The 26,202-nt window shown below is 46.9% G+C and overlaps 1 protein-coding gene across 9 annotated transcripts in view; it reads left to right on the top strand.

Annotated features, from left to right (window-relative positions):
* LOC147421294 (uncharacterized) overlaps positions 1-26,202 on the top strand; it is a 115,014-nt gene that overhangs the window by 48,345 nt on the left and 40,467 nt on the right. For 8 of the 9 annotated variants that reach the window (XR_015186956.1, XR_015186957.1, XM_086504321.1 and 5 more), the window contains 14 exons: positions 2,117-2,245; positions 2,335-2,400; positions 4,522-4,611; positions 16,788-16,874; positions 17,039-17,097; positions 17,174-17,299; positions 17,409-17,490; positions 17,582-17,758; positions 18,216-18,362; positions 18,472-18,546; positions 18,673-18,729; positions 18,818-18,913; positions 19,017-19,124; positions 19,516-19,626. Coding sequence is in view for 7 of the 9 variants with exons in the window: in XM_086504321.1 (XP_086360447.1) it covers positions 2,117-2,245; positions 2,335-2,400; positions 4,522-4,611; positions 16,788-16,874; positions 17,039-17,097; positions 17,174-17,299; positions 17,409-17,490; positions 17,582-17,758; positions 18,216-18,362; positions 18,472-18,546; positions 18,673-18,729; positions 18,818-18,913; positions 19,017-19,124; positions 19,516-19,626 (1,410 nt within the window). In the remaining 2 variants the exon portion in view is untranslated. The remainder of the gene's footprint in view (positions 1-2,116; positions 2,246-2,334; positions 2,401-4,521; positions 4,612-16,787; positions 16,875-17,038; positions 17,098-17,173; positions 17,300-17,408; positions 17,491-17,581; positions 17,759-18,215; positions 18,363-18,471; positions 18,547-18,672; positions 18,730-18,817; positions 18,914-19,016; positions 19,125-19,515; positions 19,627-26,202) is intronic. The other variant, XM_086504320.1, reaches the window with a different exon arrangement.

The raw sequence follows: 26,202 nt of genomic DNA, 5'->3' as shown, positions 1-26,202 counted from the left end.
TTTCAGCAGAATTAGGGTTTCTGATTTTAGGGTTAGGGTTTCAGCAGAATTAGGGTTTCAGGAAGAATTAGGGTTTCTGTTTTTAGAGTTAGGGTTTGAGTAGAATTAGGGTTTTGGGCAGAATCAGGGTTTCAGCAGTTAGGGTTTCTTACAGAAATTAGGGTTAGAGTTTCTGCTCTCGGGAACCACGTCATCACTTTGTGACAGATTAGGCCCCTCGGCCACATCTGTAAGTTGGCTCCATTCTTTCGGGTTTGACACGTCAGCAGTTTGTTACACAACCCCACCTGAGGGCCACTCCTTGTTCAGACCTCTCATTTTGTAGCAGTCCCTCAGGGTTTGACCAGCTTTGACATTTGCAGACGATGGGACTTCTTGGACTAGAGCTTCACACACTTCCTTGGTGACCCTTCTCGTGACTTGGAGGAAGCTTGCTTTCGAGTTCACATCCTCTTTCTAGCAGCCCGAGGTATGTGACCCCGTTAGTGAGTTTTTGGAAGTGAGACTTATATATAACTAAAACTCATGTACAAACTTAAAACAGTTAAGCCAAAGTCTAGAAATTTGCAGGTTTTAGCTCGTTGTGTCTCCTTGATGGTTTTTGATGCAGTTGTTGCCCTTGCCTTGCCTTCTCTACCTGTAGTCGTATCGAGACAGCTCTTTGTTCGCGTCAAATTTGCATGTAGCGGCGTGTAAATTCAATTTTGGTCATCTTTAGCTTTCTCGCCAATCATTTTTCAAGCTTTCTTCCAAGATTTAAAGTGCCCCAATTGGAGTTGTGCTCTTCAAGTTACGATTAGTTCTCTGCAGGGTTATGGCTGTGATAGCCTAGTGGCAAATTGTGTGTAGACAGATTGGAAGGGCATGTAACTATGAATTGTGGAATTGATGTTGAAATTGTGGTGATGGTCAATTGTGATCGGGGAGGCCCTTGTCTTCATATACATTGGTCGTTGTGTGCTGTAAATCCATGCATTGACAAGGTTTTGCTCCTATGTGCTATGGTCCTTTGGGTGGGCGTGTGCTCGTAAATTCCTAAGAGAGCATAGGCCTTTTGGTTGGGGTTTACTAAGAGTGGTTTTGGTATATGTTTTGGTAATAAGGTTTAAGTTTTAACGCTCTTGGGCTGTGAAGTTATAGAGGTGTCCCACTTTTTCTTTTGCCCAATAGCGTCAGTGATTCTCATTGTGACAGACAGACAGAGAAGGGGGGGGTGCGATGCTATCCCTGAGAGGATCTTACTGGATCCAAAGCTTAGAGAGCGAGTAGAGGCACTTTGGACAAAGAGCTTGGACACGCAGACACCCCTGTTGATAGAGTGGCCTTTGGACTGGCTGAGCTTAGTCGCTTTTTTCTTCAGGAGTCTGCAGCCCGCTTGGCTGTAGCTAGGGAGGAGGAGAAGCGTCTCCGACGAGGAATTTTTTCCTTGCAGAGGATGGAGGAGTAGCATCCTGACAGTCCTTGGTTGGAGAAGCAGATGCAGTAGGCTAGGCAAGAGTTGGCTAGCGTTGAGGAGCGGCGTCATGAGTTTGCCTTTCATCGACATGCATCAGAGTGGACCCAGGTGGGTGACAGAGTTTATGAGCAGAGAGATATTGAGAGGCTTATTGGTTAAACATATGGCTTCATCAGGATATGGGAACGGCTGCTCTTTTCCTTTGATCAGAGGCTTTTTCCAACCAACATTTACTGTGGCGATGTTTTGTCCGTCTCATCTGCTCTCTGTCAATTTAAACTTTCCACATGATAATTCCCTCGGGAGTATCAAAGTTTTTTTCAGTTTTTTGTATTGTTTTTACACCCCTCACTCATGACAAATGATGATTGGGAACATGTCATGTACATTTTTTTATGTTGTCACCTGGTTGTTGAGGTAGGAACAAGCATGCAAGAAATTACCTAGGTTTTTTAAGTCACCTGGTTGTTGAGGTAGGAACATAATTTTAAAAGCTATGTTGTGTGTAAGATTAGGGAAAGCCAATTAGCTGCAGCCAATGTAATTTTACTATTTTAATCATGATCCATTCGTATTATGGCAACACTCATTTTCCAATAATTCTGGAGGCTTGCTTTTGAAAAAATAATCATTGTAGGCCATTCTGAAACTTTGTTCTAGATGGAGGATCTGCGACTCAAGTTGGAAAGCATACACAATACTCTCCAGGAGAAAGAGTGCATAATAACAGGCTTGCGCTCACAACTAGCACAGAAAATTGAGGAGCTTTCCTTTATCACAGATGAGAATGTATGGTCTCCAGCATCTCAACAGAGTTCAGGTAGTGAAGTCTTCCTAAATAACTGAGTCATGCTCCATGTCTTTGCCATTTACAACAGGCAGTTGGAGAAGAGGCTCTTACTGCAAGTCAGCTGGAATGCAAACAGTTATCGTCATTAATCAAGGTCAACATTAAAATTTAGCGCTCCCTGAAAACTTCCTGCCTGTTTTCTTAGTTTTAACTGTTTTTCAAGTTGTTGAGTACGGAGCTGGTAAGCTTTGTTATGACAACTACATTATGTAGACTTTTTCATGTCATGCCCTTGCTGCTTTGTTTTGGATGGAGTATGGAAACCACAAGGATATTTCTCAACTCTAATCTAGCACATCTCCTTGGCTCATGTGAAGCCTTAGTAATGAAGTTATATGCAAGGGCGGGTTGCTCACAAGTGGGAGGACTGTTCTCTAGACTCATGCTAGTCACCAATTAAGTGCTCAAAGCCTACCTTGAACAAATGTGATTTAAGCTATCTTCTAGAAACTGGATATAAGTCTTCACTTTCTATGCTGATGTTTCTTCTGGACAATCTACTTATGATAATACTTCTACAGGCAGAAGTGCAAAAATGCAAAGAAAACATATTGTACAGATTATAAGCGGATTAATGGAAATGGCATTCACTGAGGCCCGTCCATTTTTCAAGATCCTGGGTTTTCATAGATGTCTCTCAATATTAAGGCAATTATATTACTGGCCTTAGGTTTTCACAGCTGTTCATGAGTAATTTGCAAGGCGTTTGAAATGTATGCCCAGAAAAGGCCCCTCCTGTCCTGCTACGCGTTAAATTATGCAGGAATCTCTTTAAGCTTATGCCTATTCATATGTATGAACGAAGCAGTGATTTCATCATTCTAGGCTTTCTAGCTATGTATCGAGCCTTTTAATACACTCTATGAAATGTAACTACCATGTGGGAACATGCACAAAGAGGGGAGACTCTCCCAAGATGGAACACTATATTCAACGGCTACATAGAGTGAGAGAGAGCCAAACAGGTGGCCTATATTCCAAGCAGAGACGATGTTCCACCGTAGGGAAGGGTCTAGACCGCCAATGGAAAATGAAGGCCTGGTGCTGCCTCTCAGCTCAATCTGAGCTACCCTGAATCCAATCATACTTTCCTCTTAAGTGTCTGAAAACAGGTCGAGACAGAAAGCCCAAACTATCAGTGTGGATGGTTCTTGCCACCCATCAAGAAGCGGAAAGCACCAGGCCCTACCAAGCATCCCGATCAGAGATTCAGCTCCGGAGATCCCTCTCTTGAGTCCATGTCCATACCAGAAAATCTGGCAAAGGGCATCGATTAGAGTACCCTGCCTGGAGCTGCCTGAAGCCGACTACCTGAAGCTGCCTGCGAGTAGCTAGGTTGCCCGGAGTTGGATGATACAAATTCCAGAGAGTGTGCTTCTTGATGAGAGTTTACTTGAGGCCATGGACTAACTACGGTGGTGTGCAATTGACAGCTCACGGGATTTAAGAGTTGAGCCTCTTGAGCTTCGGGAGCGAGAGAGGGATACGAGGCACAAATTTCTTTTTTACTGCACTAGATGGAGGAGAGACAATAAACCAGAGAGCTCTTGGATAAAAACTCAGATTATTTGAGCTAGACAAGAGATTAATGAGCTTGAGGGGAGATACTTGACTTTGCTGTTTGTAGACAGGCTTCTCAGTGACCTTAGGTGGGAAATAGGGTCTCTTCTGAGAATAGGGTTCCAGGTTGGTCTTAATTTGACAGTAGAGCAGCAGTTTGCGCCTTAGGAGGAAGCTGCCTCATTGGAGCACAACTCGTCTATCTTTGGAGAGGACGATAGTGGTGGCCAATTAGGTAATTTCCATCACAATGTGGTACTTCACCTCTTGCGGATTCTTTTGAGCTCCTACATAGGCCAGGTTTAGAGACTTATTAAGATTTTTGTTGGTCTATTCAGGATGGAACAACCCTCTCAAGCTGTTAGAGGTTTTTTAAGAAAATTTTTTTACTAGTATTTTTATGATTGAGCTATGGCGAACATGTATACCACAACTGCGTAGCGGTTTCTTCAGTTTGTAGTGATGCCATGAGGATACCTGGTCTTAGTGGGGCATATATGCTTCCTGTTGATAGGGGTTAATTTTGCCTGTTGGGCTGTTTTCAACTGATAGAAGGAATTAATCGGTGCAAAAATTTTAAAAATATATCTGTAGCTATGTTTTTTCTGCAATCAGCAAGGTTTTTTTGAAGTGTGTTACAATGTTCAAGATTTAGCAGGAACTGGATGAGCGAATGGCACAGCTACAATCAGCTCTTGAAACTAGGACTAGGGAGCGTGATGCTGCTCTTGTCGCTGAGAAGAAGGTAACCTTTTTTTTCCTCCAAATCAGAAAGTTCATTCCAGCTTCACAAGCTGAGCTTTGGATTTGTTAACAAAAAAGGGATGGAAGCAAAGAGTTCATATGCTGCTCCTGTTTTAAGTTACAATGCCTTCTTTATTTGATAACCATGTTATCTTTAATTTCATATGCCAGCCATGGAATTCCGAACTGGAAAGTAGTGGCAATGATTTATCTAATTTGTCCTGTAGGCGGACTTTGGCATCAGGAAAGGGTAGAGTTTACATACCTGGGAGTTGTGTTTACAGGACCCTCTTTCTCTATGAGAGAGGCAGCAGCCTCTAGATTCACACGAGGATATGCAGCACTTGAACGCTTGGAGCAGATGTTCTCATTAGTACAATGTTAGGGGCCACACACTAAGCTATGGTTGTTTGATACCCTAGTGACATCCAGTTTTTTGTAGCCGAACATATCTGTCTCTGGGAAGGTCCCATAAATTATGCATGAAGGAAACTGATTTAGTAAGGGCCTCAACTACGAGAGGAGGGGCAACTAGCTCAGCCCGAATAATCTCATGTGGCACTGAGGCCTTAGCCCGAATCATCAGAGAGATCATAGAGACTAGAGGCCTCTCCATACATCTCCATCCATCAGTGCTACCAGATCTGCCCTGGTGGTCCACTGAGGGCCCCCAAATCTGAACACCATAGAGCATAGCTGTAGCCACTAGTGTGTCAAAAAGCCACAGCTTTGTTCGAGGTTCCTGAAACTGAATCTGCGAACACATCTTCTCGAAACCTCCCAGGCTGCATAAGCTCTCATCAACTTAGTCTCTGCTGCTCTCCTCAATGAAAATGCCGGTCCACTGAAGACTACCCCCCACCGTCTCCTGGCCATATGTAAAAGTAGGTGCTGACCTCCTGACCCACCGTGGTGTGGTGTTAACACCATAACCTTGGTTTTCCCGAGGTTAACAGACAATCCACTATCGTGGGCAAATGTGTACAAAGCATCTAAATGATGTTGCATTCTCTCCATGGAGTCGAAAATCAGCACAATATCATCAGCATATAACGGTAGTGGGATCCATGTCCCTGCCAACTGTGCTCCTCTATCACCATCCCTCTCAATGTAGTCAGCAACCTCATCCACATACATGCCCTATTTCACCCCAATAGTGGAGTGAACCAAATCAGAAATCCCCTCTGGAGTGCGTACATGCCCCACTACTGACTTGTATAGAGCCATGATTTCCCAAATCAACTCTTTTGGAACCCCCATCTCTTGCAATCTACGCATCAATCTAGCTCTGGGCACTGTATCGAAGGCTTTGCGGAAGTCCACAAAGCAACAATAGAGCCGTCTCCCACGTGATCTCCCCTCCTCAATAATGGCTTTGAGTGTCAGATTATGATTAAGAGTAGAGAAACCTCTCTTGAAACCCGCATGTCCTGCTGCCCGTACACCCTCTGTCTCTGCCCATCTACTCAACTGCTTCTCAACGATGGATGCGTACAACCGTGCCAATGTGTGTCCAATCATGATAGTGCGGTAGTTCGCAGGCTCCATAGGGTCCCGTGACTTGAAGATAGGTACAATTGTGGACAAACTCCAAATATCAGGTAGGCCCTCGCACATGGCACGGTTGAACATCACTTCTAGAAGCTCTGCAAGAAAATCTTTAGCATGTATAAAATGCTCTACTACCAGGCCATCGTGATCATATGCTCTCCTAGTCTTCATCCTGTCAATGGCTTTCTTTACCATCTCAACGGTAAAGAAAGCACATGTGTGTGGGCATGGCTCTAGCGGATCTGGAAGAGGTGGCTGCCCCGAGATGGTTGTAGCAGGGCTACAGTGTCACTTCACAGGACAGACAGTTGGACAGTTGGCTACACTTGGTCTGGTTCACACTGGACGGACCCTTTGGTCTCGGGAGTGACACGTGGCAGGGTACCTACCGACGGTGGTCTAGTGGACCTCGTGGCCAGGTCACCACATGGCTGACATTTATGAGCCGTCGGTGGCTCTTTATGGTGATGTATATGAGTAGTCGTTTTGGGCCAGTGGCATTATCTTGTACGTAGTCGTCTAGAGTGGGTCTTCACACAGAGCATGTCTTCACCATCCCGGCACATCTGAGCCTCGACACCCCCATTGTACCTTTGAGTCCTGGGCTGGAGCTGAGTGTGCTGCCACGCCAGAGTCTGTATCAGTCTTTGAGATAGTCGAGTCATATGTTTTGGTCTGCTGTTGTGTCTTTGTGAGCTTTTTTGGCGTCTATTGTTTCCTTTCTGTTCAGTCTGTGTGAGGGAGATTCAGTCTGTTGAGTGAGATTGTCACGCACATTGCACTGAGGACCACCCACTGTAGAGAGCACGATACATTATCCGCGCTACAGGTGCTCTCATTTTGGCGATCACGATGGGACCTCAACTGAAATCTCACTCTGTGAGGTGCAAATCTTGAAGCTAGTTGGGTCTATCTAGCTTCGCATGCCTTGCCTAGCTTCACCGACCTTGCCTTGCACTGTTCTCCTCTGGCCTGGTCCAACGCCAGAGGTCCAACTGGTCTAGTCCTCTCTCGCCCTAGTCATCTCTCACCCTCGTCCAACCTGCCCTCATCTCTAGTCTAGACCTCCTCGACCTTGGTCTAGTCCTCCTCGTCCCTGGTCCAACCTGCCCTCGTCTTTGGTCTAGACCTCCTCGACCCTTGTCTAGTCCTCCTCGTCCCTGGTCCAGCCTGGTCTAGTCACCTGCCTGGTCTAGTAGAGTCTAGACCAGTCTTCAGTCAGTTCAAGGTTTTCTTGCCCAAAGCTTGGTTGGTTTGGTGGTCGCTGCATGACCTATACAAGGCGGTCAGTCTAGCGTCAAAGCGCACTCCTGAGTCCTCTGAAGTACTACAACAGAAGACTACCCTTGGAACCTGTTAGAAGTCCATCAACCTCATCACCCATACCTCCACATACGGCATCACCCATTCCTCCCTCCGGTTCCACATCTTCCAGATCACCTTCTCCAGTGAAGCTCTCTCCTATTCTGCTACGGCAGGCTACCGAGCAACAGGCTCAGCAAGGGGCCATGGAGCCATTGGCTAGCGTTTTGGCTAAGGTAAACATCAAGTTCCCTACATTCAAAGGTCTCTCTTCAGAAGATGCTGACGACCATGCAAGGAGGTTTGTATCTCTTTGTAGGGGTCGTGGTCTTAACAGGGAAGATGCTTATTTGGTACTCTTTCCATCCACCTTGGATGGCTTAGCAGACAAATGGTACAGCCAGTTTGCAGAGAACCATTTTGCAACCTGGGCAGTCTTAAGGCAACAATTCTGTGCAGCTTTCAGGCCCGGTGACTACCAGGAGAAGGTGTTGGATGAGTTAGCCAACATGGTGTTCCAGCCAGAGGAGACTTTTGCAGAACTTATGACGAAAACCAAGTCTCTGGTTGCCAAGCTTCCCCAGCAACCAGGTGAATTTATGGTTAAGAAGTGGGTAGAGAAGGCGCTTCCCAAAATTTCTCAGCAAAAACTACGAGAGAGTCTCCGACCTGACGCCACTTTGGAGCAGTTCATCGCAGCTGCTACGAGGATAGAGGGGGCTAGGAAGCTGTTCACCAACCCCCCTCCCATAGAGACCCCCTCTGTGTTTTTGGAAAGTCCTTCTGATCCTTTAACTTCTTTACGCAGGGAACTGGAAGCCCTAAAGTTACAATGAGCTCTTCAAGAGGAGAGGTCCTTCTCTCTTAGACAAGAGAAGCCTCCACATCATGAGGCATTGGAACAAATTAAACGCGAGCTAGAAGAGCTCAAGTGTCAGCAAGAGACTAAGGCTACGGTTTGGTGTAGCTCATGCCGCTGTCCAGGGCACCCGCCACAAGAATGCCCCCTTCGGGTTTACTGCCACTTCTGTGAAAAATCTGGACATGAGGACAAGGATTGTTACTACCTCAAGGGATTGCGACAAATACAGCAAAGTCTTGGTCCTTCTCTTCAGCAACGGCCAACACCTGCATCCAACATGGTTTCTCCTTGTGGCCATCCACACCACATGCCACCTTTGCTGACAGCCCCTCCTATGCAAGGTATGCAGAGCACTTTTCCCTCTGAGAGCTTTTATCATACCCATGCTCCCTCACCACCTCACAACTTCTATGCCTCCGCCTCCAACTCCATGGAGCAAGGACCACCTCGTCCTTCGACTCGTCCAGTGAATTGGCCCATTTTGTGCTACAGATGCGGGGAATATGGTCATTACCAAAGCAAATGCCCTCGGCCCGAAGGGTCTCCTCCCTGCAGTCATTGCCCTGATATGAAGGATCACTACAGTAAGGATTGCCCTAAAATTCGTGCATGTACGGCTTCGAACCCAAGTCAAAGCCAGACTGAGTTTTCCTTTCCCAAGCTCAATTTGATAGCAATTAGCACTGTTTCTCAGCTGCCCCCTTCTACCCACGTGGTTACCCCTCAAAATAAGCCGCCACAATTGGCAGAGGAGCCATCAAGCGTCCTCACCCAGGCCCAGAGAGCCGCTCTCGGTCTTAGCATTCCATCAAGTTCAACTCCCCCACACATTCTCACACCAGTGGATACCCTGCCTGCAGCTGTTAACAAGCCATCCCCCAGTGCCATGAAAGAATCCAAATCTTTGCTCTCCGATATTGATGAAACTTTCTTGGAAGCAGTTTCCGATCTGCAGAAGATCAAGATACCAGAAGAACAACAGGTAGAAAAAGAGAAGCTTACAGCAGAGACAGTCTTGAAGAACACTTTCCAACAAGTGTCCCTTTATGACATGTTGCGGCTAGATGCAAATTTTAGAAGTGACACCCTTGCTGTTATTCAATCACTTTATGTCCTAGTGGCGGGCACCTCCCAGTGCGACCATCAGAGTCCTATATGATATCCAATGCCGCTGCTCCACTCACTGATTATAGAAGCCCTCGCCTGACAGTGTCCGTTTTGGGTCGGAAATTCTCAGGAGTGATAGTGGATGGTGGATCTGGCATCAACCTGATGCCCGAGTTCACTATGTTGGCTCTAGGTCTATAGCCTACTCGCCCTGCTCCTTTCACATTTACGTTGGCCGACCAGCTGACAGTCTACCCAGTGGGCATAGTGGACAATGTGCCTCTGCAGGTACAAGACTTTACTTTTAACTTGGATTTTGTTGTGGTTCGTCTTTCCCAGGTTGAGGGAGGATTTCCTTTGCTCATTGGAAGACCATGGCTAAGACACACTAAAGCACTTCATGATTGGGGAAACGACGCAATGTGGATACATACTTCTGGCTCCTCGATGCAACCCATTCTCTTAGAAGGTGGTATGGATCCTGTGGTGCAGCAAGTTTCTTTGTCAATGGAAACCAAACCTGAACAAGAACAACCTACTACACCTGAAGGGTCAGATGAAGATCTGTTGGAGTGGTTGGAGGCTACCAAATCTATGCCTTGTTATGGAGGCTCTATTCACTCTTTGCACAAAGGTACACCCTCTTCAAATGGTGTCACAGTAACTACACCAAATGAGCCACTTGAGCCTATGAAGAAGTATAGAAGCAATAAGAAATCTCCTCTACTGGAGTTCACACCCCCTCAAACATCAACACCTTTGGTGTCTGCTTCTCCGACCAGAACAAAGCTCTCCTTTGTGTATAGCAAACTCCCTTCACAGAGCCCGTCCTGCAAGATGAATTCTAAGATCATGATCGCTGTATTGCTCATGGTAGCTGCGTGCTCCCTATTTGCACCTATCTACACTATCCCCCTCTCCCCCTCACTACCCCTCGCCCTACCCTCCCCCTCGCCCCCTCGCCCCTAGTCCCTCACCCTCCCTTTCCCGTCTCGCCCTTGCCCTCGCCCTAAGTCCCTCCACCTCGCCCCTAACCCTCGCCCTAGTCCCTCACCCTCCCTCCCCCCTCTCCCCCTCGCCCTCGCCCTCGCCCTTGCCTCCCCTTGTCCCCTAGTCACTCGCCCCTCGCCCCTTGCCCCTCGCCCCTAGTCCCTAGTCCCTAGCCCCTAGCCCCTCGCCCCTCACCCCTAGCCCATAGCCCCTAGTCCCTCGCCCCTAGCCCCTAGTCTCTAGTCCCTCGCCCCTAGCCCATAGTCCCTAGTCCCTCACCCCTAGCCCTAACCCTACCCTTCTCCCTCTCCGTCGCCCTTGCCTTCCCTTGTCCCCTATTCCATCGCCTCTCGCCCCTACCCACCCCCTCTCTTACCCTCTCGCCCCTACCCTCCTACCCACCCCCTCTCGCCCCTACCTAGCCCCCCCTCGCCCCTACCCACCCCCTCCCTTCCACTTACCCCTATCTAGCCCTCCCCACCCCCCCCCCGCATGATCAATTGGCTCTCAAGATTTCACTTGGCTGCCATCCTGTTGCTGTGAGGGCTTTTTCGTTCTGCCATCATGATGGAGCTTAACCCTATTTGCAGTGTTACTCGGGCTTATGGTCATAGCTCTTTTCGAGAAGAGTGTTGTTCCAAAAAGTGTGGCAAGGTTAATCTGCAACCAGGTCATTTTCCTATCACTATGGTTAGGGAAGATAAAGATGCGCTAGAATCAAATTGAGCTTATCTCTTTGCTGTAGAGCCTCAAAATTTTCCAATTGGGATTCTTAGGCTATGCAATCATACATACTGGGTTCCTGCCTAGTTAGAGGCTTAAGGCGATTGCAAGGAGTGTAGTGTTTTTAACGCCACTTTTGAGGTATGTATGTCATGGGCCTAACACCTACTTCAAGAAAGATCTATGGATGCAGTACCTAGTGGTTTTCCTTCACAGTTTTTTCAGTATTCCTCTCACTGAGACGGTGAGCGGTCTTGTGGCGGGCAACCTGTAGCAGGGCTACAGTGTCACTTCACAGGACAGACAGTTGGACTGTTGGTTACACTTGGTCTGGTTCACACTGGACGGACCCTCTGGTCTTGGGAGTGACACGTGGCAGGGTACCTACCGACGGTGGTCTAGTGGACCTCGTGGCCAGGTCACCACATGGCTGACATTTATGAGCCGTTGGTGGCTCTTTATGGTGATGTATATGAGTAGTCGTTTTGGGCCAGTGGCATTATCTTGTACGTAGTCGTCTAGAGTGGGTCTTCACACAGAGCATGTCTTCACCATCCCGGCACATCTGAACCTCGACACCCCCATTGTACCTGTGAGTCCTGGGCTGGAGCTGAGTGTGTTGCCACGCCAGAGTCTGTATCAGTCTTTGAGATAGTCGAGTCATATGTTCTGGTCTGCTGTTGTGTCTTTGTGAGCTTTTTTGGCGTCTATTGTTTCCTTTCTGTTCAGTCTGTGTGAGGGAGATTCAGTCTGTTGAGTGAGATTGTCACGCACATTGCACCAAGGACCACCCACTGTAGAGAGCACGACACATTATCCGCGCTACAATGGTGTAGAGAGATGATGCATATTGACCCCATACCTCCGTAGAAGTGATGACCGGTGGGGGGGACTGCTCATGGAAGAGTCGCCATGCCTCGCCTGAATCTTGGCTCAAAAACAACTGATATAAATCCTGCTCTAGCCGAGCCAAAAACGCCCTCTTCTTTCGTCGTACCAAACTCCGAGAAGCAATCCGTGGCTGCTTGTGAGTAATGACACCTAGAAGTACCTCCCTCTGAAGCTGGGCTCTCGTCTCTCTGCACTCCTCATCATACTAGCTATTTTGGGGTGTGCTCCCAGAATGTCGGCGTTGCCGAGGCTCAGTATGGGGGTATGCCTCTACTGCTGCATCTTGTAGTGTCTGTCAATATATAAGTGAGCTCCCCTAAAGGTCTCCCTGGATCCTCTGTGCATAAGCGTACGTAGATACCATCTACGTGTAGACAAAATCAGTCTCTAAAGTAAAAGTGTATCGGGTATGCATAGGTGTCTGTGTCAGTCGAGCTGTGTTGAATTGGAATGAGACAGTAAACGTGAGGATTGCATCATCTACTGCTACCCCAATAGGCCTGGGTCTGATGTAAAGTCCTGAAAAGAGGATATGAAGCTGGGCTGAGCCAGAACATAATCCATTGTGCTGGCCCCATGTCTATGAGGAAAGCAAGTGAACCCACTCGACGCTGGAAATCTGTGAAGGCCATTCAAGATGGCCAGTCCATGTGCAATCCCTAAATTTGTCAAATATCCCCCATATCCAGTGTGCTCTTCATCCTGCGAACACCTGGCTAGTCCCATATCACTGACACCCAATTCTCTCAACATTTTCTCTAAGGTATAGAAGAAAGCTGCCTTGAGACTGGCCTGTCCTCGCATTGAAGTCTCCCAAAAGAATGACATCTCCATCCCTAGAGAACTCCCATATGTCCTCATCCAATATTATGTAGGGTGACTCCCCCTTGGGCGATGCATAATGAGATGTGTTGGGGGCAAAACAAAATATTGCAATGTAGAGTGGCCTCCTTGTCTTTGCTCTCACTCTAACCCACATATATCTAACCTGCTCATCCCTTCAAACAATACGAATAAGGGGTTGCAGTTCCTCCTTGAATAGGACTGCCACACCGCCTATCCCCGTCCTCTAGGCGTTGATCTCACTTCTTGCCTACAAGTAGTCTCCTGATGGTATCCCGTCACTCTAGGTAATGTGCCGCCAGGAGTCTGATGCGTTTCCAAGTAAAAAATAATGTCTCTTCCCTTAAAGCTATCCTCAAATGCGCCTACATCTAGCTTCATTGATCCGTTACAATTCCATGCTTCCATTTTAAGGTTGGTCCCATAGGTCTCGCACCGTCATGCGATGCGTTTTTCCAACACCACCACTGGCAGGTCATCACTCTTACATGTTCTCAGGGGGGGTTTGGGGATCATAGACCCAACATAGGAGAGGGGAGCCCTTCTTGGGAAGTTTGTTGTTAGAAGACTGCTTCCAGGGGAGGAGCCATGGAAGGAGTTTTTGCCTCAGTTGCTTAGAGCTAGAGTGCCTCAGGCTGGAGGCCCTTGGAGACCTTCCACCAGATGGATTTTCACGGAGATACGCAGAGTTGGCCTGAGCAAGAGACTAGAGGACCGTTTTGTTGTGAGACTGCTTCGCTCCTGGGAGCAGTTGCAGAGAGGCTTGGAGCAGCATCAGCCTACCTGCACGGAGGAGCGCCTAAGACAGCCCCTTGTTTGGAACCCCATGGTCAGCACTCAGAGAGGCCACTTGGTTGGTAGTAGGCCTCATGTTTCTTGGGGTCCCATGGCAGAGGGTCTAGCATGCACTTTAGGTGACTTGCTACAGCTCTCAGGTTTGTCAGAGGAGCTTCAACCTTCAAAGCATCCAACTACAGGGCATGAGAGGGGTGCAGAGCATGTGTCAGGACATCACAAAGGTAGTACCAACTGAGTGGCTTACACCCCTAGAGTCAGCACCCAGATGGATGGGGGCCTTCACGCAGAGTCTCAGTAGAGGCCCCAGAGGTTGTAGTGTGCTGTTTTCAGAGGATCCGAGTTGTGGGCATCTGTGGGAGGACTTGTGTCATAGATCCTGACCCAACAGCTCTTGAGACAGGCCACTGGAGGCTGTGGGCTTGGGAGAGCTGTCCACTGGCACGAGTGTAGTGGGATCTTGGAGAGTGGTTTTGGAGAGACCCTTTCTCCTTAGCTGACCATCCATGTGTCCCTTTCTTTCAGTACACTGTTCGAGTGGGACGTTACATACTGACAGCACGGAGAGAGGGTCGTCCTGTTGCAACATCTCATTGGCAGGAGGAGGGTCTCGCAACGGAGTTCTTGACAGCTTTTTGGGCAATGTTGTGGGATGCCAGACAACCGCGGTGAGTCACATTGTTCCAGTGGCTGGTTGCACATAGAGCTACAGCAGTGGGGAGTTGGCTTGTACATAGTGGCCTCTCGGCAGCATGTGCAGCTTGTGACCATCCTATAGAGAGCCAACGTCACTGTCTTTGGGAGTGCCCTATGGCACAGCAGGTTTGGCTTCGGGTCCTCCGGCTGATGCTAGCTCTTTCCACAGCATGGCAGTACACTTTGGGGGGCAGTTGCTTGGTCCACTCTCATGGGCCCTGCATTACAGCTTGAGCTATCCTCCACCAGCAGGATGATAGTGATACAAGGGGGTTGACCTGAACTTCAGTCTGCTACAGAGCTTACTCCACAGGAGTGGTGCATTGAGAGAGAGGAGTGTTGGGAGCTCATCTATGGCTGGTTCATCTGACGGGCCTGTTGCTTCCGCATTGAGGCTCGCCTTGTGCCACCAGTAGAAAGAGTTCGAGATTTTTGGCTAGAGCTGATCCATACTCTCAGGGGACAGTTCGAGAGACTCCAGGGCAGTTTCGACCGCATGCGGGAGCGTAGAGAGGTGTTCCTTCGACTCTGGCGCCTTGGGCCTTTCTTCACCTTGGCCAGGGTGTGCTCAGATGGCACTACCGTCCACTTGTGTGGCTTTTCCCTCCTCCCATCTCCTGATTTAGCCTCATTGTACATATGCTGTTTTATCATTGGGAGTGTCTCCCCTTATGATTGTTGTAGCCCTCTCTAGTAGAGGTGGTTGTAGCTCTATGGGCAATTTCATTAACTAATAGAAGGATCACTTTCTCGGGAAAAAAATCGAAACATTATATTAACATCTTCTATGAAGAGAAGGTTCCCGAGTGAGGTCTCAAACATCTTTGGCTTTCCAGTGTTCTCTCACCGAGATGGTGAGTGGTCTTGTGGCGGGCAACCTGTAGCAGGGGTACATTGTCAATTGCACAGGATAGGCAGCTAGTTACAATTGGTTTGGGGTTCACATTGGACGGACTCTCGCCTGGGCAATGACATGTGGCAAAGATATGGGTGGTGGTCTAGTGGACACCATGGCCAGATCACCACCACCACAATTTGGAGATAGACATAGCTGGACTGTCAGGTATATTTTGCTAGCCGTTGGTGGTTCTTTACGATTGTATATTTGTGTAGTTGGTTCTAGTCGTGAGATGCTTCATCTACTATCTATGATCTAGTGTCTTGAGTCTTGTGTCTTGGGTCTGCACTCTCCCTACACATTGGGGCCTCAACACCCCCATTGTATCTATGAGTCCTGGGCTTGGAGTTGAGTGTGCTACCAGCTAGAGTCTATACTGGTTCCATGAGTTCGTTGAGTTACATCGAGTTCTGAGTTTGTTTTTGTGCCTTTGAGTTGTTGGTTCCATTGCTATGTTGTGTTTTCTTTCTGTTGAGTGAGGTTTCACACATATGCACTTAGGAGCACCAATGGTAGGCTTTCACTGTCTATTCATAGAGGGCTTTGGACCACTGGCTTCTGTAGAGTCAAGCTTAAAAGTGGCTCTCGTCATATATGATATTAGAATTGCTCCATAAGAATGCATACAAGACTGTGTTCAAGAAATGCTTCGGGTTGTACGAGTACTTGGTGATGCAGTTTGTGCTTACTCATGCTATGCAATGCTTCACCAGGATGATGGACAGGATCTTTCAAGAGCATAGACAGATCGTGGGCTTGATGATATCATTGTTTTCTCCAAGTCTGAAGAAGAGCATAGAGAGCATTTGACATGGGTATTCACCTCCTGTTTTAGGGACAAAACTGGAACCAACTTCTTGTACATGTGGTGTACACCTATTCGTCAAAATTTTAGTCACTTACATAATCTCATGGCAAGTCAAGAGGCCCTCCTAGACCCTATCCACTTCGTAATGGCCCTTATTAGTGTCTGATGCAAGATTTATCCTCCATGACATGAATTCATGAAAGGGATCTTTGATGGAGGTTGATCAGCAGCCTTGCCATCTGATTTATCAAGAGGGCTTGCTGCTTCCAGGTTTGAGGGGCAGCCTTAGCCACTCACTCACCATTTGGCCCATTTTTCTGAATTGATCCATACACTCAGAATACAGTATGATGGCGTATAGGTCAGCTCTAATTGAGCTGGGTGAAGCTGGGCCTTCAGTAGCCTCTAGTTGTCAAGCTGTTTCTTGACTGTGGAGCGGAACCTTTGTTTGCTTTGTAGGCCGCCTGTTTGGGTTTCCCTCACTCCTATTATGCAGTCATGTTCTTGTTTTCTCTTAGGAATGAGATCTCTCCTTATGTAGCTCCCTCTAGGTAGGGGTTTATGTTTCCTGTTAGGCGGTTTTAATCAATAGAAGGATCTATCCTGTTTTTTTTTTATTTTTTATAAAGGAACCTCTAGCTATGTTGTTTTTGCTATCAGCTAGGTCGTTTGAAGTGTGTTTTCAAACTTTAAATGTATATTATTTAGCAGAAACTGGATGAGAGAACGGCACAGCTACAATCAGCTCTTGAAACTAGGACCCGGGAGCGTGATGCTGCTTTTGTCGCTGAGAAGCAGGTAACTTTTTTCCCCTACAAACAGACGATTTATTCGGGCTTTATAAGCCAATCTTTGAGCATGATAATGAAAAATAGAAGGAAGGAAAGGGTTCATATACTGCTAGTGTTTTAAGTTTTGGTGCCTTCTTTATTTGGTGACCATAAGGTGGTATTTATGTGCAGGCTACAGAAGCAAAGAAGCTTGTAGAGGAAAGCCTTCAGAAAAAATGCAATGATCTATTGTAATCGTCTACATTCTTCATCTCATAAAGAGACACTGAATGAAGCTCAATCATGTTTTTTTCTTTCAATAACCAGGAGTGACCTTCAAGGTCTGCAAGAAAAACATGGAGTGAGTCAGGAAGAGCGCGATGAGTGCAAAAGAAAGGAAGAGGAGGCACGGTTGAAGTGTACACAGTCACTGGCAGATCTCCAAAATTCCCAGTATGCTTTAGTAAACAATCCTTTGACTTAATCATCTAAATATAGTATGGGAGGTGCGAAAACTAATTGATGCAACTTCAAAGTATGACAAGATCTATGTGAACTTCAGAAAAAAACTGGAACTGGCAGAGAAAGACGTGCAAGAGCTTAAAGGCCTTATAACTCAGCTGGACTTGACTAGAGAAGAACTGGTGGGTCTCGAATGTGCCATGCTACTCCATCGTCTTGTAGACTGTTAATGCTATGTGTTTGCTTCATAACATCTAATAATATAGTTGTCAGGTAGAGAAGTTGAAGATGACTATGGCAGAACGTTTGGTGCTTGAAGATCAAGTTGCTTCGTTAGAAATAGAACTCTGCAGGCTTGCTGAAGAAAATAACCTAAGAAACAGTGAGATACGACAACTGCATATGTTGCTGGAGGCTATAAGCAAAGAACGCGACCGGAGCCATGCTGAGGTAGACTCTATGATGCATTTTCTTGAATTGGTCTTCATCCCAATCTAATGCTGCTAAATGGTATTCAGTTCATAAATCTAACCTGATTAGAAGTTTTAGATTTCAACTGGGCGTTTGGTCAGAGAATCAAACTTAAGAGAATAGATCTCAGATGTTTTTGATTGGGTAAGAGTCAAAAGGGTCATGTCAATACACGAGCTGAAACTGTGTTGTTTCCTTTCAAACAAAAGAACGGGTGGGGGGTTGCCTAGATCTTGAGTCAGATGCCTTTAAGGTAGCAATAATGTCCCAAACAGTCTTTATCGTCTACTTCTAAACAAACATGTTGGTCATCTGATTTTTCGTTAGGAAATGGTTGTGCTTTGAAGTTGATTGCCTGATTTCAAGTGTAATGTTTTCTTATAATACATTAGATTGTGTGCTTGGCACTGAGTGCATCACTAGTACAATTGGACAGATGCAACTTCAACTTGAGAGGGTCTCACAGTTGAATGACGAGAATAATCGGATGATAACAGAAGTCAAGGTCTTAAGAAAAAGTGTTGAAAATGCTGAGCATGAACTCCAGACTGAAACTGAGTCACTTCAGAAAGCAGAGTTAGAGGTCTGATTCTCTATTTCGATTGGTTTTGTTTCTGAAATTGTTTGTTATTACATATAAGAAACTAATCCAATTCTTCTTGAACTTACAAAAATTGTACCTTGGATTTTAGTTTCAATCGCTTAAAGAAAGGCTTTGTGTGGAGGAAAGCTCTAGAAAGGCTGCTGAAGATCGATGCGCATTGAAGGTGAATTTTTTTGACCCTCAAGAACCTGGAATATGGCAGCATAGTTGCCATTAAGTTATTCACAGCATTTAATAGCTCATAGTTGACTTCCTTAATATTCAATTTTGATGTTCGTGAAATTTGTAGGCTGTTGAGCTTGAAAACCTTGCTGAACACCTTAACTCAATGACAAGTGATTTAAAGGTTGTTCTCTCAGTAACTTCTGTTTATTTAGTGTGGAAATGTTTTTCACTTCAGGAAATGTTTTAACTACTGTGATTGAATCCTTCAGCTTGTTAAGACTCAGCTTGTAACAGCTGTCTCAGAGAGAGGAAATTTGGTTGAAGACTTGAAAAACATTACTACCAGACTCAACTACAGTGAGCAGGTATAACGTTACAGATGTATTTACACATATGAAAAGATTAAGGGCGGCTGGTGTTTTGAGTTACATGTTTCCATATTTTGGTACCTTCTATTTTTACTTGAAGGTAATCTGTGCCAAGGAGGAAGAAGAAAAGGTGATGTCCAACTCTTATGATGAGCTGGTTGAAGAGCATCAACAGCTGAAACTGGCTACAATCGAGCTTGATGCACAGGTTAAGGATCTTGACAATCTATTTGCAGTCACATACTCAAGCACCCACAAATGGAGCCATAAGCTAGAAACATGGTCAGCAGATTATGTTCTCTCAGGAAAAACCATTTTATAGGCATTGCTTATAGAACAATAGATGGGCAGTGGCTGCAACTTGAATATTGGCTGTGAGCATCCTCTTCACAAGTCCTAATAGTTTAAATGAACACTTCATGAAGAGCAAATGCCAAGCTGCACCTGGCACTTGAATCACAAACTTGAGGTTTGAAAGGCACAAGTTTAAGCCTCTAGATGGCAAGAATCTTTAGAGCACAGCTATGCCTATTACTGTGCAGAGAACTGCAACTTGATTCACTTGCTGCTTGACTTGTCCTTTTCTGTTAGAACTTCAGGTACAGCAGCAAACCTTTCAACTACACAATACAGAGGAGCTGCTAAAAACGACTCAGGACCATTCGAGTTTTCTGGAAGAAGAGTGCCGTAAACTAAAGGATGATTTGAAGGTTAAATCTAAATCTTTTTTTGCATTTTGCCGTTGCATCAAGGAAAAAAATTAAGGGCTATTTTCTAAGGGTCTTCAAGATGATTTAGGTATTCTAGAAAGTTGTTTATCAACAAAAGATTAACCCAAACTTTCAAATTGTTGTGGTTTTGGGGGATCAATTCACCAAAAATATATTGCAAAGTGCAACTTTTGTCAAAAATCCCGTAAGATTCACCCCCAACTTATCACTATATGTTTGTGGATAACATATATTCACCAATCCATCTACACTTACAAATTCTTGAAGGGGTATTAGTTTTTACTTTGCTTCGCATGCGGCTGCCAACATCTATAGGCTTATCCACCGTTGTTGTACACAATGTGATTATTATTAATAGTCGCCGTGACATCAAACACAAAATCCCCAAAGTTTTGCATGGGCTTCGATGTGTCATAGGATTCTTGACAGTATTGGGCCTCCTCCCATCAACTGCAGCTAGGAAAGGGTAGATACACCTATGTACTCAGAGAGTAGCAGATATGTTTGCCATGCGGCTTAGAGCCAGAGATAGAGGAGAAATACATGTGTCAGTCTCAATAGATTTAAAGATATGTGTACGATTTCATGGTATCCATAGAGAGGGATTCGGACCTCTATCTAGGGTGATGGATTACTAGGACCAGAGATGCCTTGGGCTATTCTTGTTGGAGCTCTGTAAGCACAGACTTGCTTCATTACGAAGTTCTACATGCCCTAGCAGAGGACCCATTCAGAGGCCGCGGACAAATTTCTTACAGAGCAGTAGCTCTCAGAGGACCCTGGGACACGCCATTTGACTCTCCTAGATAGAGCTACACAAATTAGTAGATCTCATCGCCCTCGCACAAACCACGTATTTATCATCACTACATCCAGGCCATTATTGTGAGGCATGGGTTCTTCACAAGGGAGGAGATTGACGCCATGATGCAGATGCCCATGAGACAGCTCATGTGATGGTACTTAAGAGGGGCAGCCCATTGAAGGTATCAAGCTTTGGCAAATAGGCCACTAGTTCGCTCTATTGGCTCACTTATTTGTTCACATTTGAGCGTCTGTTACTTAAGTCTTTTGTATTATCTATGCTGGAAATTTGGATCTTATAGGAGGACTACTCGGGATGGCCCACCACAGGTTACCAAGGCACACCCTCATTGGGGCATCCTTCTTGATTGAGCCATGCAACTTGGTTACTCACGACGCTTGAGGATGCCAGGATCTTCACATCTTAGACGAGGTTCACATCAGAGGCTATGAAGCATCATTGAGCAACATCGAAGCCCCCCCACCACCCGCCGCCCCACCCCGCCCTCGGGTTGACTATGGAAGGCATTGAGGCCATATTGCAGAGACCCATGAGAGAGTTCATGGGATGATCACCATTGTATACTTTCTTCATTGTACACCTCATAATTTTTTAGGTGATTGTACCCCTCTCCATATGATTGGAGATGATGTAGTATGTGATGATGACAATGATGATCAGGATGTACGGTAGGCTTACATACCTTCCACTCTTCTTGTTCAGAGAGGGCTTTCGACCACTCTCCAAAGTCATGAGTGTAGCAGGGCTACAGTGTCACTTCACAGGATAGGCAGTTGGACAGTTAGCTACAGTTGGTCTGGTTCACACTGGACGACCCTTTGGGCTGGGAGTGACACGTGGCAGGGTACCTACGGTGGTCTAGTGGACATCGTGGCCAGGTCACCACCACCACTCAGTTTGGAGATAGACTTAGCTGGCTGGACATTTATGCCGTTGGTGGCTCTTTATGGTTGTGCATATGAGTAGTCGTTTGGGGCAGTTCTATTATCTTGTACATAGTCGTCTAGAGCGAGTCTGACACAGAGCACTGTTTCACCATCCCTGCACATTTGAGCCTCGACACCCCATTTGTACCTGTGAGTCCTGTGCTGGAGCTGAGTGGGCTGCCACACCAGAGTCTGTACATGGTTCTTTGAGCTAGTCGAGTCCACATGTTCTGGTCGACTGTTGTGTCTCTGTTGTTATCCATTGTTCCTGTGTTTCATTCTGTTTGAGAGAGTTTCCATTTGTTTGAGTGAGATTGTCACGCACATTGCACTGAGGGGCACCCACACTGTTGAGAGCACGACACATTATCCGCGCTACAGGTGCTCTCATTTTGGCGATCACGGTGGGACCTCAACTGAAGTCTCACTCTGTTGAGTATCTGGTTTCTTCGCTTCGCCTGTGCAGCCTGTTGGTCTGGTCCAGTTTCACCCTTGACAGCTTAATCTAGCTGGTCTAGTCTCTCGCCTTGTTGGTCTAGTCCTCTCTCGCCCTGGTCCACCCAGTCTAGTCCTTCTCGTCCTTGGTCTAGTCCTTCCTCGTCGTGGTCAAGCTACGTGGTCTAGTCACTCGCCCTGGTCTAGTAGAGTCTAGCCCAATGTTCAGCCAAGTGAAGGTTGTCTTGCCCAAGTGAAGGTCTTCTTGCCCAAAGCTCGGTGGGGTTGGCGGTTGCTGCATGACACATACAAGGAGGTCATTGGAGCGTCAAAGTGTACTACTGAGTCCTCTGAAGTACTACCACAGACGGCGTCAACCCTTGGTGCCCAGTAGAAGCATATTAACCCCATCACCCATACCTACTCATACGGCTACCTCCATTCCTTCGACCAGTTCTACATCCTCCAGGTCACCTTCTCCGGTAAGGCTCTCCCCCATTTTGTTACAGCAAGCTAGGGAGCAATAGACTCAGGCGCAAGAGGCCATGGAGGAGCTCACAAGTGTTCTGGCAAAGGTGAACATCAAGTTCCCTACCTTTAAAGGTCTCTCCGCAGAAGATGCAGACGACCATGCTCGGAGGTTTGTCTCTCTTTGCAGGGGTCGTGGCCTCAGCAGAGAAGACGCATACCTGGTGCTCTTCTTGTCCACCTTGGATGGTCTTGCAGATAAATGGTACAGTCAGTTTGCTGAAAACCACTTTACTACTTGGACCATGTTAAGACAGCAGTTCTGTGAAGCTTTCTGACCAGGGGATTATCAAGACAAGATTCTAGATGAGTTGGCCAACCTGTTGCTCCAGCCCAAGGAGACATTTGCAGAGCTCATGACTAGAACAAAGTCCCTGGTCGCCAAGCTGCCTCAGCAACCAGGGGAATTCATGGTGAAGAAGTGGGTAGAGAAGGCTCTGCCTAAGACTTCTCAACAAAAGCTCACAGAAAGTCTCCGTCCTGAAGCCACTCTGGAGGACTTTGTTGCTACTGCTACTAGAATAGAGGGAGCAAGAAGGCAGTTCACTGACTCTCCTCAATTAGATACTGCCCCTGTACTCGTGGACAATCCATCAGACCCCTTGACTTCTTTACGAAGGGAACTGGAAGCCCTAAAGTTACAGCGGGCCCTTCACGAAGAGAGATCCTTCTCTCTCAGATAGGAGAAGCCTCCACATCAAGAGGCTTATGATCAACTTAAAAGAGAGTTAGAAGAGCTCAGGTCTCAGTAGGAGACTAAGGCTATGGTATGGTGTAGTTCATGCCGCTCTCCAGGACACCCTCCACAGGACTGTCCCCTTCGCTCTTATTGTCACTTCTGCGAAAAATCGGGTCATGAAGATAAGGATTGCTGCTATATAAAGGGATTGCACAAAATACAGCAAAGTCTTGGTCCTACTCTTCAACAGGGGTTAGCACCAGCATCCAACATGGTTTCCCACTACAGCCATCCCAACTACATGCCACCTTTGCTCAATACCCCTGCTGTCCAAGGTATGTCAAGTACTTTCCCGACTCAAAGTTTTTATAATGCTAATGCCACCTCAACCCCTCAGAGCTTCTACACTTCAGCCTCCAACTCCATGCAGCAACCACCTCGTCCCCCGTTTCGTCCTTCCAATCAGCCCATACTCTGCTACAGATGCGGAGAATATGGGCATTATCAGAGCAAGTGTCCCACGCAAAGGGCATCCACGTCTTCAAGATCGACTCAGAACCAACAAGAATTTACCTTCCCGAAGATAAACTTGATTACTGTGAACACCGTGCCTCAATCATCACCTGCTACTCATGTGGTTAAGCCACTACAAGAGGAGGAGCCGGCTGGTGTCCTTACTCGGGCACAAAGAGCAGCTCTTGGTCTCAGTCTGCCCACAGGTCCACCTCCCAAGTCCTCACTTCCTCAAGCTGGTCTATTTGACCCAAAGGACGAGTCCTTTAAAATTGCTTAGAGCAAACCAACTTCCCTGTTATCTGACATTGATGGAGCCTTCTTGGAAGCAGTGGCTGACTTGAAACAGATTAAGGCCCCAAAGGGAGCGCAGTTCGAAGGCGCCAAGCCCACAGCAGAAGCCATCTTGAAAAATACTTTTGAGCAGGTGTCACAATACGATATGCTAATGCTCGACGCCACACTTAGAAGTGACACCCTGTCAGTCATTCAGTCTCTGTACCCGGAGGCTGGGCCTAGTGGCGGGCACCTCCTTGTATAGCCCTCAGAGTCTTATTTGATTTCCTATCCATCTGCTCCCCTCACCGATTATAAAAGTCCTCGTCTCACTGTATCTATTCTTGGGCACCAGCTATCCAGCGTCATTGTTGATGGTGGATCTGGAATCAATTTGATGCCCGAATTCACTATGATGGCCTTAGGTCTAAATGCTACCCGACCTGCTACTTTCACTGTTACATTGGCCGATTAGAGAACAGTCTACCCAGTGGGCATAGTCGACAAGGTGCCTCTAAAGGTACAAGATTTCACTTTCAACTTGGATTTTGTGGTAGTTTATCTTCCCTAGGTAGAGGGAGGTTATCCCTTGCTGATTGGTAGGCCATGGTTGCGACATACGAAAGCACTTCACGACTGGGGAAACGACGCCATGTGGATACATACTCCTGGCTCTCCTATGCAACAAATTCGTCTCGAAGGAGGTATGGATTCCATCGTTCAGCATAGCTCTTTGTCAGTAGCGTCGAACCCTGACTTGGAGCAGCCGGTCCCTCCTGATGGGTCCGATGAAGCCTTACTGCAGTGGTTAGAAGCTACCTCTTCGATGCCATGCTATGTAGTCTCTCTTCAACCTTTACCAACAGATTCACCCTCTCCCCCTGATCCTACACCTGAAGCTAAACTTGAAGCTACAGCTGAAGCCAGTAATCCCAGTCAGCCAAGTGAGCCAGAACCAAGTGGACCGGTCTCTGGTGTCCATCCTTCAGAGGGTCCCTTGATGGAAACCGTCGGCATGGGTGAGCCTATAACCCACCATAGAACGGGGAAAAAGTCCCCCTTGCAAGAGTTGGCCAACACCCCAGCTCCTCCCTTACCCTCTACTCCATCTGACTCTCCACCGATGTTGGAGCACTCTAAGGTATCTGAGGATTTACCATTTGCAGAGCTTCCATTAGGATGGTTGCAGGAAGAGTATGCTGATTTCAACATTGATCAGACGCCAGCTCATAATGTCTAAAAGCTAACAGAGGCGGCTCGGTCTTCTCTCCCTGACGCAACCTCGCCCACTGCACGGCAACCTAGGCGGCGCTGACAACCATCAACCCATCTTGTTAGCCACTTGGTTATGGGATCACCCCGCTCTACTCAACCTGGTAATCTCTTTCGTGCGCTCTTTCAAGGATGTGTTTTCCTGGTCTTACCACGATTTGGAAGGAATCCCAGCAGAGCTAGGAGTCCACACAATTTCTTTGGTTGAGGGGGCTAAGCCGGTCAGAGGACGGGCTTACAAACTGAATCCCAAGTATGCAGAAGCAGTCAAAATGGAGTTGGAAAAAATGCAAGAAGCAGGTATTATTATACCAGTAGAGCACTTAGAATGGTTGTCCCCTATGGTTATTGCCCCAAAGAAGCTGTCCAACAAAATTCGAGTTTGCGTCGACTACCGGGCTCTGAATAAGGTCACAATCCCGGATGGATTTCCGACACCTTTCACTGAGAGAGTCCTCGAAGATGTCGCCGGCCATGTACTGTATAGTTTTATGGACGGGTTCAGCGGCTACAATCAGTTAGACAAACATCCTGACAACCAAATCAACACAGCTTTTGTGACTCCCTGGGGTATTTTCATCTACACTAGAATGTCTTTTGGGCTGAAAAATGCACCGCCTTCTTTCAATCGCATAGTATATTTCATCTTTTGTCCTCTGCTTACTAATCACCTTCGCATATTCATGGACGACTTTTCCACCTTCTCGGGTGCTCAATGTTCGAGAAGGGTGCTCAATGTTCGACCCCAGTAGAAAATCTAAAGGAGCATCTTGCTCAGCTCTCTGCAGTCTTCCTCAGGTGCAGAGAGGCACGGTTGAAGCTCAATCCGAATAAGTGTCATTTTTTGGTCACCGAGGGCACACTGTTGGGCAGTGTGGTGTCTGCTCAAGGTTTAGCACGTGACCCAGAGAAGATAGTGGCCATCTTGAAGTTACCTCCTCCCATAAATCCCAAAGGTGTTCAGAGCTTTGTGGGCCACACCGGCTATCATCGCAGGTTTATACGTATGTATGCACAGGTGGCTCAACCATTGACCCGGCTCACCAGTGCTGCTGTTCCCTTCCAGTGGTCAATACCTGAGGCCGAAGCATTTGCATATC

Source organism: Adiantum capillus-veneris, chromosome 28 (genome assembly GCF_014529385.1).
Source record: "Adiantum capillus-veneris isolate H3 chromosome 28, ASM1452938v2, whole genome shotgun sequence".
Lineage (NCBI taxonomy): Eukaryota > Viridiplantae > Streptophyta > Polypodiopsida > Polypodiales > Pteridaceae > Adiantum > Adiantum capillus-veneris.
Note: the sequence above shows the minus strand (reverse complement) of the source record. Positions and strands in the feature narration are given on the sequence as shown.